Source organism: Plectropomus leopardus, chromosome 3, assembly GCF_008729295.1.
Source record: "Plectropomus leopardus isolate mb chromosome 3, YSFRI_Pleo_2.0, whole genome shotgun sequence".
NCBI classification, from domain to species: Eukaryota; Metazoa; Chordata; class Actinopteri; order Perciformes; family Serranidae; genus Plectropomus; species Plectropomus leopardus.
This window is the reverse complement of record NC_056465.1, coordinates 18,882,132-18,897,466: the sequence shown is the minus strand read 5'-3', so window position 1 is coordinate 18,897,466 and position 15,335 is coordinate 18,882,132. Positions and strand designations below refer to the sequence as shown.

The 15,335-nt window shown below is 39.5% G+C and overlaps 1 protein-coding gene across 1 annotated transcript in view; it reads left to right on the top strand.

Moving 5' to 3' along the window:
* Nucleotides 1-9,113, top strand: part of tsc22d2 (TSC22 domain family 2) — a 38,020-nt gene extending 28,907 nt beyond the window's left edge. Inside the window, exons 2-3 of the mRNA XM_042515915.1 lie at nt 6,496-6,547; nt 7,683-9,113. Coding sequence (XP_042371849.1) covers nt 6,496-6,547; nt 7,683-7,988 — 358 coding nt within the window. The 3' untranslated portion in view covers nt 7,989-9,113. The remainder of the gene's footprint in view (nt 1-6,495; nt 6,548-7,682) is intronic.
* Nucleotides 9,114-15,335: the final 6,222 nt, after the last annotated feature.

The following is a 15,335-nucleotide window of genomic DNA, read 5'->3' as shown; positions in this document are numbered from 1 at the left end:
GTTATTGACAGCAAAAACTTGGCAGAAAACTCTCAGCATAGTTTTTTTTTCTGTCTTCACATTCAGTTAAGGCGCTATGAAAAAAAAAAAAAGGCTTACTCTCTCATCCATTTGCGCTCTCAGCTGCTGAACTTGTGGCACCGATTGATTTAACAGGAAGTGGTACTAATGTTAATCGGTCGGTACTCCTGAAATTACAGAGTTCGATACCCAACCCTTTCAAATTGTCATGGAAAACTACTGAAGTAGTTAAAAATATCATTTTTATTCCTTGAGCTCTTCAGAAGGACTCATCTATATTGTCTTAGAATAAATTGATTTGTCAATCGCACATTTAAAAATGTTATTTGTAATTCAATCTACAGAAAATGTATCTGCAGTGTGAGCCACCCTTTATGGAGACAACACGTCCCAACACTTCAGCATCGGAGGAGTTCACCATGTTCTGAGGCACATATTAACATACTTGCAACATCCTAAAATTGTCAGCATTGTTTGAAGAGTTGTTATGTGTCTATTTTAGAGCACTTTGCAAATTTAAGTCTTCATGTGGAATTTCATGCGTGCGTCACTAAATACAAAGTGTTCCTCATGTATTGTGTAACTTGTTTCTGTGTTGTAATACCACTCGATTTGAAGCCGGTCGTTTAGATCGCGTTGAGCATGTTGATGGCATTAACTCGAACTTATTGTACAGTCTCAACAGGCAGTGGAGGAGCTTATCAAGAGAAGATTTCAAGTTTACAAATGTGGGAGGAGAGGAAACACCTTAAAAATGAACCAAATACACTTTCTGTTAACAAAATTATTTATGGCTCGCCTATTGCAAAAATTACAACAAAAGTAGAACTTGAGTTGACGGAGACTTATTTCTAAAATAATTTCAACGCCATTAGAAATGTTTAAATCACTCTTCTAACTAATGTCCATCAACCGTTTTTATTTATTTATTTATTTTGAAGTTAATTATTATTATCACATTGAAACTGGATATTGTAAACATCTTAGTATTCCGACTTGCACCCAAACACACTCAACTTGGGTGTGATGTCACCTCGCTGTTGTTACAAGCAAATTTATCTCTGATGTTCCTTTTCACCATCTCCGTAGTATTTTCTGTAAGTAAGCAACCAAACGCAGAGTGGACAGTCTGCTTCCTGTTTACACTAGTATGCACAGTTTGTGTGTATGATCATTTGATAAGCGTTTCAAGCATTTTAATATTGACGGAGATTACTTCTCAGTGCTAAAATGCCTGTTTGTGCTGAGATTGGTTTGTTTTAAAATATATTGCTGTGGACGTAGCCTGATTTGTCTAATTAGATAGATACACGACAGGCTCATCCCTGCGGTGAACGCCCTCAGGCAAAAATACAGCTCTCCTTGTTTTCTGAGAGGGTGATCATTAGTTAAGTGGTTGCAGGGTCATGGAGTAGTTTAGACCTTTTCAGTAAGTCTTGAAGGGAAGGCACTTTCAGTTCTCTGAATCTTTTAATGAAACATGTTACATCTCCACGTTCATTTGTAGTACTTTGCTGACAGTGCAGTGTGATACTATTAGACGTTTCACTTGCTTATCCACGAATACAAATAGTCATGAGCTGTGATGTCAGTATTCCTGTGACCACTTCATGAATTTGTCTGATCAGAAATAATAAGAGGTCATATTTTGCGACAAAAGCTTGTAAAATGTCCTGATTAACTGGAAGTTTCTTGTGGATTTCTGCCATGATAATGTATTTGTTGTCATCATCTAGGAGAGACATGACTAAATCGCTCTTGCCGAAGCCGCTTTGTTTGTTTTCACTGTAGTTTTGTGTCAAGACTAACTGGAGCCTCTGCCGACCTCATGTGGCGCAGCAGCTGAACTGCATCTTTCAGAATGAACGGCATGAACTGGGCTACAGCGCAGGTCTCTGTGTCTGAAAGAGAATTACAGTGAATCGACAGTGAGGTCACTCCTCTGTTGTTTCAGCCCCCACCCTCCAGCTAATGTTTTGAAGTACACTTACCAGGGGAGGGGGGGGGGTTATCACTGAAGGCTGATTATTCAGCTGCCTCCCCCTACGGTCAGCGTTGGTATGCTTTCCAATGGGGACGTGTGCCGGTGCATCAGTGCCTTAATGGAGAACACATTGAATTTCTGATGTTTTAGGACATCATGTGATAAACCAAGAGACAAAGGAGACCACGCTTTGCTCCTGCACGTGTCTCTTCTGATATGGAGCAATAGCATGTTGACAGATTCAGTAATACACATATTTCAGGCATTTATTTTACTCATTTCTTTGGAGCTGCTTGCAGTGTGTGAGCTGGGTGTCCAACAGAAGACATGCCAATCATGGAAAGCTCATTTAAGCCTGTTTAAAACTAAAAACTGTCACAGCATGATGGTGGCTCTGACACAGATGTCTCAGTTTAGAGGCACTGGCCCCGGGGCCGGAGGTGTCCAGAGTTGGAATGTGTTGCCGTGAGGTCCTGGAGACTTTGCTTGGGGGCGGGGGGTGAATGTGTGCACTCCTGCAGTCTGCGGGGAAGGCCCATGTTAAGGTTAACACAGCAAGCGGCCCTTATATAAACCGCCACATGTTCTCCTCTTTGAATAAAATGTCCAGTTTGCTTTGTTGTCCTTGGACACAAAATGACAACGGATCAGTTTTTGTCCGCCTACGATGTCTTGAAAGTCTTTCAGATCTTCTGGTCACTTGACAGGCTAATTTGATCTAACCTGGATGTTCATTGATTTTTAATTCTGATAAAAAACATGTTCTAGCGACAGTCAGTCTAGTGGACAGTCTTCTCTCTCATTGTCCCAGATTTGTTCAAGCTTGGTTCGAAGGGAGGGTCGTCTTCTTGTGTTATTTATCGGCAGCACAACAGAGCAACTCGCTCATTGTGGAATGCAGCTCATTTACCTCGCTGTCATCACAGCAGTGTGGATCTGTCACGCTACAGTAGATGACCTCCGACCTCCATCACCTCCAAACAATTTTAGAGGCTAGATTCAACAAGTTTTCCAATAAGCAGACATGAGTTGGTATTGTTTTATCTTAGTTTTACATATTCTCAGGTTTTCCTCTTTGCACAATCCCAATAGATTAAGAAGACAAATGTGGAACTCTGCATTACAGATTTAATTACATGAAAAGCATGTGTATTCATAGTGAATTCAGCATGACCTATGCTATTTAATTGCACTTATATGGCCTTAATGACCACGTGACCAATATCATCAACATCATTCTCATTTGTCTTTGAAGTTTATATTATCAGCTTATATAAAGTTCATGAAAAATTAACCATTTCAATTAGCTTTTCAGTGCTTCTTTTTGATGTTGTCGACACATATTTAACAATTCATCTTCTTCTCATTACTCTTGATGTAGAGTGATTACGTTATTAGCACTTTAAATAACTAAATGGCTAATGTGGTTGCAAACTGCCAGCTCAAGAGTTTGCCTTTTTCTACTGTAATACAGGAGAACAGGAACAACCAGAAATCTTTGCCACTACATGCAAAACACTGTCTGCTTTTTAATTAACCTTCAAATAAGGCGTCCTGTGTCTCTGTGGGATCACAGTGTATAATTTTTGGCAGACAGTGAATGTAATGTAATTAGTACGGGAGTCCTCCCTGCGAGCAAATGTAGAGAGGGGAAAGTAGCGAGAGGCTGAACTCCGCCCCCTTGTTTTCTTACCATGTGACCGAGCGGGTTGGTTTTAAGACACACTCCGCTCCCATGCAAACAAGAGATATTCGTGTGTTGACACTCAGCGGAGTTACACAGAAGAAACACTTTCGAGAAACTTTGTAAAATCGGCAAACATGCGCTCCAAAATGAACTACAGTCTGCCCTGCTCGCCGGGAACTTCACCGACGTATTCCGGACGGTTGATGTCTTACAGGGCGAGATGCATCAGGTAATTAACCTTTATATGCCGCTCTGCCATGTGTTTTACTGCCGTATTACTCGTATATGTCCCGTGTACAATCTCGGGTGTGTTGTCCTTCTTATTGTCTGCGTATATGGTTTATTTTTTTTGCTCGTGCGTCCTTTAGGGTCCCTGTTTTATTCGTCTACATATGATTCTTACGGTTAAATCTTAAAACTTTGTGGCAGACTCCCAATTTACCACACAACTTTTTAACTCTGAGTCATATGCAGCTGGGTGTTTCGTGCCGTCATAGACAATGTTAACAAAGCGGACAAAGTTTGCGCAAGGGCTCTTTCGGTGCCCTGCGTGTTTAAAGTATTTTGCCATCAGCTGTTTGGTATGCGTGACACTTTACCTCTCAGGATGTTGCAGCACAGAACATACTTTCCTTTAAGTGAAGCATCTGTTTGGTGTTTGTACTTGCGCCCCCCGGGCTGCCTAGGACGCGCTGAACGTGCGCTACATTACGCACGGCGATGGATATGCTTTGGGAGCCAACTGGAGCTCAGTCTTATGTTTTTGGTCAAGTGTGTGGTGATGCACAATATTTACCTTATTACCTTGTAATATTTTAAATAATTCTGCAGCAAGTTTTAATTTTTTTTTTGCTGAGGTCAGCTCATTCTTTTGCAGTGTCTTTAAGTTAAAGCTCCATCAAATTTACTCACACAAAACGTTAATTTACATCTCAAATGGTATGAATATAATTTTATATAAAGCTGATACATAGATCATTTTGCTACTATCTTCCACCACTCGTTTTTTTATTATTCAGTTTTTAAAAATGGGACTATTCAGGAAACATACGTTAGTTTGACCTCCTTCTCCACATTTTACTATGCTTTCGGCACATTGTGTTCCCTCTCATGGCTCTGACTGATGGCCAGAGCACCTTCTAGCGGCGTGAAAACGCTTAGGTCCTTCTTTTTGTCTTTGCATCCACATCTGAGTAGGGTGGTGATTGTGCGAGAGAGAGAGCGTTATCTGCTGAGACAGATTAAGATCTTGAGTGGGTTTCTATCTTTCTATGAGGTACACCCCGAAACTTGGCATTGTTTATGCTGTATGAGGATCTTTTGCTTGTTCAGTAAGTTGATTGTCTTTTATGTGTAAAGTGGGGTACGTTTTTCCCGTCTTTCCTGAAGAGGGGGGAGGGGGTAACACAGTGTTGCTCTTAAGTGGTTTGGAAACGTGTTGATAAATGGGGGGGGTGCTCATAGCAGCGGCGTGGATGCTTCACAATTGGCCCGATCGCGTTAAAACGTGTTTAATATCGAGGACGGAGAACAATGAGATAACACTGATACTGTAAACGCATCGCTGACGGCGACAACCAGCCGCGCCCGCAACACAACTCCTGCCGGAGCGGAGCCACACTCCCTCTCTGTAATCTGTTTTCATTGCAGGGGAATCATGCAGAGATAAAAACTGATACGACCGACAGTCGCTGAAATGTCTGTTTTTAAACAATGTCCAGGAGCTTTGTTATCGGGGCCCCTGCTGCTGTTTCTGTACGGGACGATTTAAGTGAAATGTGATGGATGAACAGCGCTTCTTTGTGCTTTTTACCTCTATGAATGTCGAAACACTCAAAAAACACAAAGTAACAACTGATTTTTATTGTCCCTCCATATGTATGTGATTCATACGTGACAGAGTCTTTACTGTATGTTATTTCAGACTTCAATATCTGGTTTTACCGATGACAGTCGTCATGTGAGGTGTTTTCCGATGCAGCCGTCTAAATGGAAATTTACACTTGCTTTGTGCGTTGCTACATGTTAGGCTACCATGAGCAATCCCTAATTTGTTAGTTGAAGCCATACATCAAGCAAAAAAAAAACTCCAGTTATTTTCAGTTTATATATTTTTAACTATATGTAGATGAGTGGTTTGGTCAATAGATTGTCAAAATAAATGGTGAAAATTGTTAATCAGTGTTTCCCACAGTCCCAGATGACATCTTCATATGTCTTGTTCTTGTCTACAATCAGAACACCGGCACTCACAGAAAATTACACTCATTTAATGTGGTCAAGATTCTCACCCCATATGTGCACCTCTACACATTGTTAGAAATTTTTGGAGTTGTGCACACTGCTGTTTTTATCTTGTTTATCGTCCACAACCCCAAGATATTCAGTTAACTTTACTTACATGAGTAAAGAAACCAGAAAATATTCAAATTTACAAAGCAGCCCCATGTTTATAACATCCCTCTTTGAATTTGATCACATTGAACAGCAGCTCTTTGGGGGTTTTGAAGCTGTTCATCTGTGACACTTTCTTTTAAGTGCTCTCAAAATATTTTTATTTTTTTTATTTTTGGTCATTGTTTTGGAAAATCTCAAATCAGTTTTTCTCATTCCGTGAAACCAGAGTTGACTGTTAATTTACGTGTGCTTCTGAAATCCCCGTGAAATCCCCTGAGGTCATCGCTGTTATTTTATGAACCTAGTTTTGGCTGTTTGTGAATATGAAAGCGCTGATATCAGTTTGAAGCACGAGGGGGACATGAGATGAGTATCTTGTGGTAACTCTCGCTCTTTCTCTCTACAGTGCATCCGGTGCCAGCGTCGTCGCCATTGATAACAAAATCGAGCAAGCAATGGTGAGTTTTCCACAGATGTACACTATTACAACAAATGTGGTCAGGTGACCCACATTCTCTGCTAACCTAACCTGTACAGCGACCTGTTTGACAGTGAGTTTTCCACTGCACACGCTCTGTGACACAACTTTCTCAGAGACGAGGAACATAAAACTCATTTTTAAGGGAAATTTTATGTAATAACCCGTGTTCAATTCATGGAAACTTCTGCATTTACTTGGAACAACAAGCTCTTTGTGGGCCTTTCTTAACATACCAGAAAATCAAATAACTCAGCATCTTAGTGCGGCTCTTGTAGTTTGATTGACAGGTGATCTCTTGAAAATGCAGTTGCAAAACCCCACATGGCAATGACGCATCAGTGCTAAAAATACTGCGGAAAAAAGATCAAGACCTGAAACTAACAGCTGTTTAGATAAAAGGAGATCTGTTTATTATTACTGCAATTAATTATTCATCTGATTAAAAGGATAAAGCCACGTTTATTAATTTCCACATTTTATTTTAAAAAAAATCCTTGTCTTCTTGTTATACTTTCAAAAAACTCTTAAATAAAAAAAGGTCAAGAGAGAAAAATCCTTATTTTAATACAAAAAACCTAAATAAGGTGGCAGCTGACTAGAGAAAGATTACAAGGGAGCTTAAAGTTTTTGGATAATGACCGTCACTTAAAACAACCTACCTGCTGCTGGCTACATTTTACGTCACTTCCAGTACATCACATTTTTACATTTTACGTCACAATATAAAATGTGCCTTTTGTCTTTATAAAGTACAAACGTCAGAAGATAGAAAGTACACACTCATCTTTCTCCGTGGTTACGTCTCTAATTTTTTAGTGCACAGCTGATTGATACAAGGTTTGTTTATATGACGAAACAGTAGTGCATATTTCAGTGTGGTAAGAGAGCGTCTGATTCCAATTTGATGCAATAGTCTGATGATGGCCTGCTGTGGAGCCCAACTAATTGATGATATAAAAAAAAATGTTGCCAAATATTTTTGTAATCGTGTTGCAGCCCAAAAAAGATCACACTGATTAAATTCTAAGACGTCATGTGTTCCTGTTTGAGGATGGAATCTGATTGATTCATGTGCTATTATTATCTTCTGTTTTCCTCTCTCTCTGTTTCAGGACTTGGTGAAGAGCCACCTGATGTATGCTGTGCGCGAGGAGGTGGAGGTGTTGAAGGAGCAGATCAAGGAGCTTTACGAGAGGAACTCAGTGCTGGAGCGCGAGAACGCCGTGCTGAAGTCGCTGGCCAACACGGATCAGCTCAGCCAACTGTCCAGTCAGCTCAACCAGGGCAGCAGCAGCACATCGCCGCCGCTGCAACAGCAACACCCACTCGTTACAAACAACAACAACAACAACAACCCCTCGGCTCACCACGAGGGGAGTCAGAGCGTCCCTCATCAGCCCAACATCACCTCAGCGTGATCTCTGTCCCCCCAGTACACTCATTAAAGACACACCTCCCACGGACAGGAGTGGAAGATCCTGTTAGTAAAGACAACAACTGCTACCGTCCCCTCAGCTTCATAAAGCAAAAGGCTCGGCTCTGCGTTCAATATGCTCCATTTGAGGCAAAATCAACAGCAGCAACATCTTTGTTTGCAAGAGCCATGCTTCAGTGTACGCACGTTGCCGTCACCGGGCTTCACATTATTAAGACATCTACCACCCCTCGAAAAGTCTTATCCTGTGCCTGTGGTGGGCTGCAAGAAAGAAGGAGAGGCAGGGGAGCCGGTGCACACCATTAAACATAAAACTGCATGCTGTTCTTGTGCAGGAGGACAGTGTCAAAGGGCACAGAGAGCTCGATTCGTAGGGGCAACAAGTGGTGGAAGAGGATGGCGCAACCATGTGAGGTGACAAGGGTCCTCTAACAACCAGCAGGGACTGTCCTCCCAGCATCCCCAACCCCACATCACTCCAGGGCTGTTAGAAACCACAGAGCTGAGGGAGAAGTGGGGGAGAATAATCGTCCTCCCTGAGCGCAGGAGGACGTTGGGTCGCGAGTCGAGAGCCTCGGCTTGGTATATGCTGCAACAAAAGCTTGTGTTGTTTTCTCAGAGCCACCGTACTTTGACATAAATCATAATACTTTTTTTTCCATTAGTTCAGTTTTAGTATTTGCATTTATTTATTTCAGGGCTGCTATTTTCATAATGTAAATGAAAAATGTCATGGAGATACTTATTAACAAAACAAGAAAACCTTTCTCTTTGGTCTTTTGGTATTTTAGAATCTGTCAGGTATTACAATTTGGTAGTCTCTTGCAACAAGTAGATCTCAATGAGTAGGCAATAAGTTCCATAATAGAGAATTTTCTTTCCATGAAATAGTGATAACACTAAAGCCGAGCTTACATTAGGTAAAATCCAGGTTGAATGTATATTTTGTAAAGTGTAAAGTATTAAGAGCAAGGAGGGTTTGTACAGGAGAACACCTGTTGATTTGATGGGATGTTTTGATAAAGAAAACTATAAATTTACTTTTTCAAGACTTTTCTTTGTCAAAACAGGCAAAAAATGAAATGAATTTGGGGGTTTGGTTGGGGGGTGGGGGGTGGGAGGGTTGGGGGGTGAAAAGCTGTGAAAATACTTCGACCTACTTTATAACCAAAGACGCAAAGCTGTGTAAGTCTTTTCCCCCCATTTTAAATGCACACTCATATTTGTTTTCTACTCTCTCCTTCCCTATATTTTTTGTTGCTGTTTTGCATGTTCTGCATGATCTGTAATCAAACCACTTTCTTACCTCATGTTTTTATCCAGCACTCTTATTTTTCTGTCAAGCTGTCAGTCTGTGAATGATTGTGAAAGGATTTATGAAAGAGAAAGGGAACAATGGGCAGAGAGGGTGGAGTAAGTAGACGAGGGTAAGAATTAAAAAAAAGAAGAGTGAGGGGTTTGTGTCAGATGGAGAAAACGGCCCCGTGCACAAAACATTAGTCAGAAAAGGAGCCATCTTTTTTTTTCTTTTTTCATGTAAATGCTGTGTTAAATTTAATATGCAGAGAAAAAGGTTTTGTTACATTGCAGATTTTAATGTATTTAATGAATGCAGCAATTAGATTTCGATTGTAGTGTACCAACACTTTGCTTAAAAAATAACAATATCCGCAAAAATAAACAATAGAAACTATTAAACGTTTCACACTGAAAAGCTGGAACCCAGTCAATTGTGTGTGAGCATATTATTTGATGTCCTGTCTGTGTCATGTCTTTTGTGCCTCCTGTGCCATCGTCTGCTGTCGTCAGGCGATCCGGTTTCTTTCTCTGTGGCTTAGAACCAAACCAAAATGCTTGGTAATTGTACAATCAGTCATCGTTCTACAGGATGGACTCTTTGATTTCCTTTTTTTGTTTGCAAACAGGCTTATTTCTTCTCTCTTTATTTTTTTCTTTTCATTTGAAGGAGATGCCGTGTACATGCCAAGTGTACTGTATGAAAGTGATCACTGAGCCTTGGAGAAAAATATCTTAATGCCCTTGTAATGTGCTGTTCAGACAATTTTAGTTTTCAGTCAGAATAAATTACTGTTTTATTAAGAAAATGTCTCCATGTTCTTTTTTTGTGTTTTTTTTTTTTAAAGGCCCCACCCAACATATACTCCCTCAGATCCGGATACCTGATGAGGATACAACTGATTATTACTAGTTATCAGTCCGTAACAATAGACGTCTGTGTAGGTTCTCAGTCATCCAGGTCATGGTAATCCGAGGTTTCCTGTTGCCACCTCGGACATAATAGACCTTTTTCTCAGCAGACATTTTATTCTTAAAGTCGTGTTTAGTGCAAGACAGACGGTCAGAGTAGGGACAGCATGCTACTTGCATGCACAGTAGCAGGACTCTGAAATTGAAGCAGCTAGATGGATTTTTGCTATCATTAATGTCATTATGTACATCTGTGTTTGTCCTGCTGTGATATGTTTAAATGTGCTCTGTGAAAGAGCTCTAACCTCTCTTTCCCTTATGTTTTGGAGTTCGGACTACTTTGTTTTCCCATTAAAGAAAGAAAAGGGTCTCTGATTTTGTAGAGCTGAAATGGCTTGTCCCTCAAAACAGAGCCTCGGGTCTCCACATGCATGAAGTTCAGAGTCTGATCTCCGGTGTTACTACAGATGGATGTTTATTTCTAGTCACTGTAAAGGCACACATTGTCTGTCAGTGAAGAGAGGAATTTTAAGCAACTGAACCTTTGAAGAATTGAGACAGCAGTGTGAAACTCCACAGGATACATGCAGACAACTCGGTCAAGATGAGTTACTCCAAGTACTTATCAATGTCCTGGGGAACATCAGACGAATTAAAGACATAAAGTGACAATGCCGATGATGTTCCATAGTTAAGAAATTAAAGAAAATTCCCATTAAAATCACAATTTGGGTGACCTTTACATTCAAACATTTCTGTGACATATTTAGCAAAAAGATTTAAGTCATATCTATAATGTTATAAATGGCAACAAAAAAGTCCAAAATATGTTTAGTTCTGTTTTTCCAGATAAATAACGTCATCTGTAATTTGGTATCCAGACAACTCTGTCTACATAACGTAATTTCCCAGTCACTGTCATCCAAGAGCTCAGATCCTCCTCCCACAATTCCTTGGAACAACAGGAAATTTCACTCTGGAATCTGATTGTAAGTTAGGAGGAAGTGTGTGCACGCTTGAAAGACACATAAAACCTTTCTAAAGAGGGAGGAAACTTTACACCTGGTGCAGAGGCAGGTGTGAAATCCTAAATGACTTTATGTTTAGTCATCACCTTCATGTCATTTCAGACATAAATTATCAGTTCATGCTTGCTCAAAAAGGTGATAATTTTTTAAGTAAGTCTGGCATGTAATTCTGTGGCCCCCAAGCTGACGTCCACTGACAGCTGATGAGAGTTTCACACCTGAAAGATCGGTCTCTGACATGTTTGTCACGTCTCAGTGAAGAGAAAACGTGCGCTCTGTCATAACTCATCTCTGTCTGCCAGGTGTTTAGTTTCATCACAGGTGTTGTGCATACATACAGTCATTCTAAGTTGGCTCATTCAGTTTCACTAAAGTGGTTTAGTTTAGTTGTGCATTCGTACTGTATGTAGCCTGTAGAAAAGACAGAAAATGGCCCCTATTAAATTACTATATAATTTTCATGAAAAGAAAACGAAATGAACCCAGATAACATAAATGATCATCATTTTTAATGACTAAGCAGTCATACAGATTTGATAAAATGTACAAATGACCAACAGTTTGAATTTACAAAGTGAGATGCATTTCAAATGATTCAGTGAAGTCCTATGAGTCTTTGCAAGTCAACGTCCTTTACAGATGTTTTTGTTTAAATAACGGTAATATAAATGTTGATTGTAGTGATGGAAGTAGATTGTTCCAAAGAGATTGCCCTCTGTATTTCAGTGAATGTTATAATATTTATAATATTCATTCGTAAGGTAAACATGCGTATACCATGGCTTTGATCATAAGGAATAAAATGTCCTAGTTTTGGATAAAAGCATGGAATAATCTCTGATCTTTATTGATCATTACCAGTTATCGGGCGAAAAAGCAGCAATATAGATTACCTAATTAATTTCTACCTTTTGTCAACTTGAATTAAAGTGGCTGCTGACACAAAACACTATCAAATTTTCCAGTGGGAGGAGAGCTCTATTTTCGGAACAGATTACATGGCAAAAAGAGGAGTTTTCAAGAGGAAGAACAATGAGCAATTTTCCAAGTGACTTAATCACAATACTACCCCCTTCTTGGAAGCAAAAGTTGACCTATTGACCTTTTCTCTCTAACAGCCCCTTTCCTCATAACCTGCATCCCTTTTACACTCTTCATAAATACCTTAAGCATTTTTACCTCTAATTTTAAAAGTTATGAATTTTGCAATTTTCGGTCAGTGGGTTGTTGCACTTATTTATACTTTGCAGGAGGCACCATGTGAATCTAATTTTTCTGCTAGAGTATTACAAAGTTAAATGTAATCTGATCATTTAGGTACAAAGAGAGATGGAGTGGCCCTTTTGGCACATTTTTACCCTCGTCTAGCTGGGGAAAAAGCTGTAATCTAATTTATGTTTTATCATGTCAAAATTCTTTTCAGGAAGCTTTTTATTTTATTTTTTTTTTTAACATTCCACTCCCTGCCCTGGAATGAAACACTGTGTTGCATAATATCAACAAAGAAGACTTCACAAAACTGTGACACTCATTAATAGATTTTGTTGGACATGAATTCACCCTTTAGGCAAAATAAAGACTATTCTGGGTGTTTTCTACACCACACTTGTTTCTCTGGGTTGGATTTGCTACATATCTTCTAAAACTTCTGAATGCAGTTTTGGGTTTTTATTGCAAACTAAAACTAGAGTTGCACGTTGTTTGATGCCTCCACAAACCAGTCAAGTTGCAGTTAGCCCTTTTCTTCCATGTCTGTCCAGACTCAAATGTAGCCATGACAGCTGACAAAGCTTCAAATATGGGTGCTGCTGCAAAGAAGCTTCATAATGTAAAACATTAATGCTTCACACCTACATCTTCAGCCTGACAACACAGAAGATCTATACAGTCAGCACAGTTTCAAGAGCAATGTTCAGAAAAGTGTTTTGCAGAACATTTTGATGACACTGTGAAGGTGACTTTTGACCTTTGGATCTAAAATTTCATCACATTTTATTCTATTGTGTGAAATTTTGTCAAAAATTAGCATGTGGATTCTCGAGTTATGTCCTCACCGCAGCGGCCACGGGTTCAACTCCAACCTTCTTTGCTGCAGACATGGCTGTCGCCAGTCTGGAGGCATAAAAACGGTATCAAGTGGGCTCTGCATCACTGTGATAACTGTTCCTACTCACCTACTTTAAGTCAATGATGTGTGTTCATGCTGCAGCAGGTCACAGCTCTGAGTCACAGCTGCTCACACAGAACTGTGGTAAGAACGGGGTGTGTTCACCGCGTCACCGTGAACAAACACAGTTCAAAAAATGCTTGACTATGAATGGAGGATAAAAGCTGATGTCAACATTTCCTGTCTCTGTGACTTGATTATCAACTTGTCATGACATGTCATGACTCCTGACACGAATCAAATACGTGCTGGGATTCAATCATATGAGGACTATCTGCAGAATATGTTATGCATATTATTCACAATTTCTAAGTAAAATTTTGAGGTACTAATTACTTTACTACAGTACAGAGCTTTTTCTCTGTGAGTTTGTACTTGCACCACATTTATCTTACATATACAGTTAGTTACTTTGCCAGATTTAAAAAATCAAAAAAACAATCAACAATAATGTCAGTAATGTTAGCATTAATGGACAAAGCAAGACATGTTTTTTAAATAACTTATTTACTTGCAAGAAAAGCAAATGTGCTTTATATTGAAATGCATGCGTAAACATCTACTCGCCCAAAGACCAAAATCAAAATGCTATTGACGTGCAAATGAATCAGTGACAATATTCCAATGATTACATTAAAAAAGCACATAATTTGATGGCAATACTTTTGTAGTTTTACTTAAATAAAAGTACCAAAGACAGTACCAAAGAATTTCAAGTGTCATATACACAGCACAGGGGAAGGAAGCAGTGACTCTTTGTGTGTGTGTGTGTGTGTGTGTGTGTGTGTGTGTTTTGCAATGACAATAACTCACAATTCAGTCATCTGCAGCCACACCCAACAATTATTGGGGATGAGCTTTACGGTTACACAGTGTAGTACTCTTTTGACTCACCACTGCCATCTAGTAATGAAACTGATGCACATAAACTTGAGGGCATGGAGTGAAACAAAGACTGTGGTGCCATCATGTGGGTATGATGAGATGAAAGTTATTGCGGAGGTGGAAAAACCGCGTGGGGGGGGGGGGGGTTAGGGTTAGTGTTAGGGGTGTTCTTATATTTGTTCTTCTTTTTTATGTAAGTGTCTTTCAGAATTTTGTATTCTTTATTTTGTATTTGTTTTCTTTTTGCTTCTCATGTAAAGCATTTCTTAGTACCTAAAAAAAGTGCTATATTAATGTTATTATTATTATTATTATAAAGTGTATAATCACCTGAAAATAAGCATTGTTGGTGTTTCTTTTTTCTTTGAATTTACTTTCTTTAATGGTGACCCTGGCGTGTTAATGCAGAAGACAAAGCGCATCCAGGAAAACAGGCACAACTAATGGAGTGGAGGAGTGGTCACTTTCCCTCACACACCATGGGTGAAGCAGCCTCTCACCGAAGAAGCCCACAGCTGTCAGTATCCAGCACGACATTTGGACATGTGCTCCATCTGGGATGATAACTTGGCCATCATTCTCCCTTTTCCCACCTCCTCCACTTGAAGCAAGGAGACATCCCAAGACAGAGCTGCCCTGTAAAACCTAGTTCAACATCAGTTTTTTTGTGCTCTATTGAGATGCCTCTCAGAACCTGTTGAAACCTGAGAAATGTGTTGTTATTTCTTTAAAAAAACATTGGTAAAAAGGCAAAGACTAACTTGGCAAGAGACGTCCCACAAATAGCAAGAGGTTCGTAAAAGGTAACAAAGATAATAGCCTGAAAATTTATTTTAAAAAAGGCAGGGGGAAATTATTAGAAAAGGATCGAAAACTAGAGAAAAATGTCCTGAAAACTAGATTCAGAATTATTTTAGTCAAACATTTAAAATGCGTTACAGAAAATATATATATATATTTACTGCACTTATTTGGGGTCATTTTCTTGTTTTATTTATTTATTGCTTGTTCAGTAATTTTCCTATATCTTTTCTTTTACTGA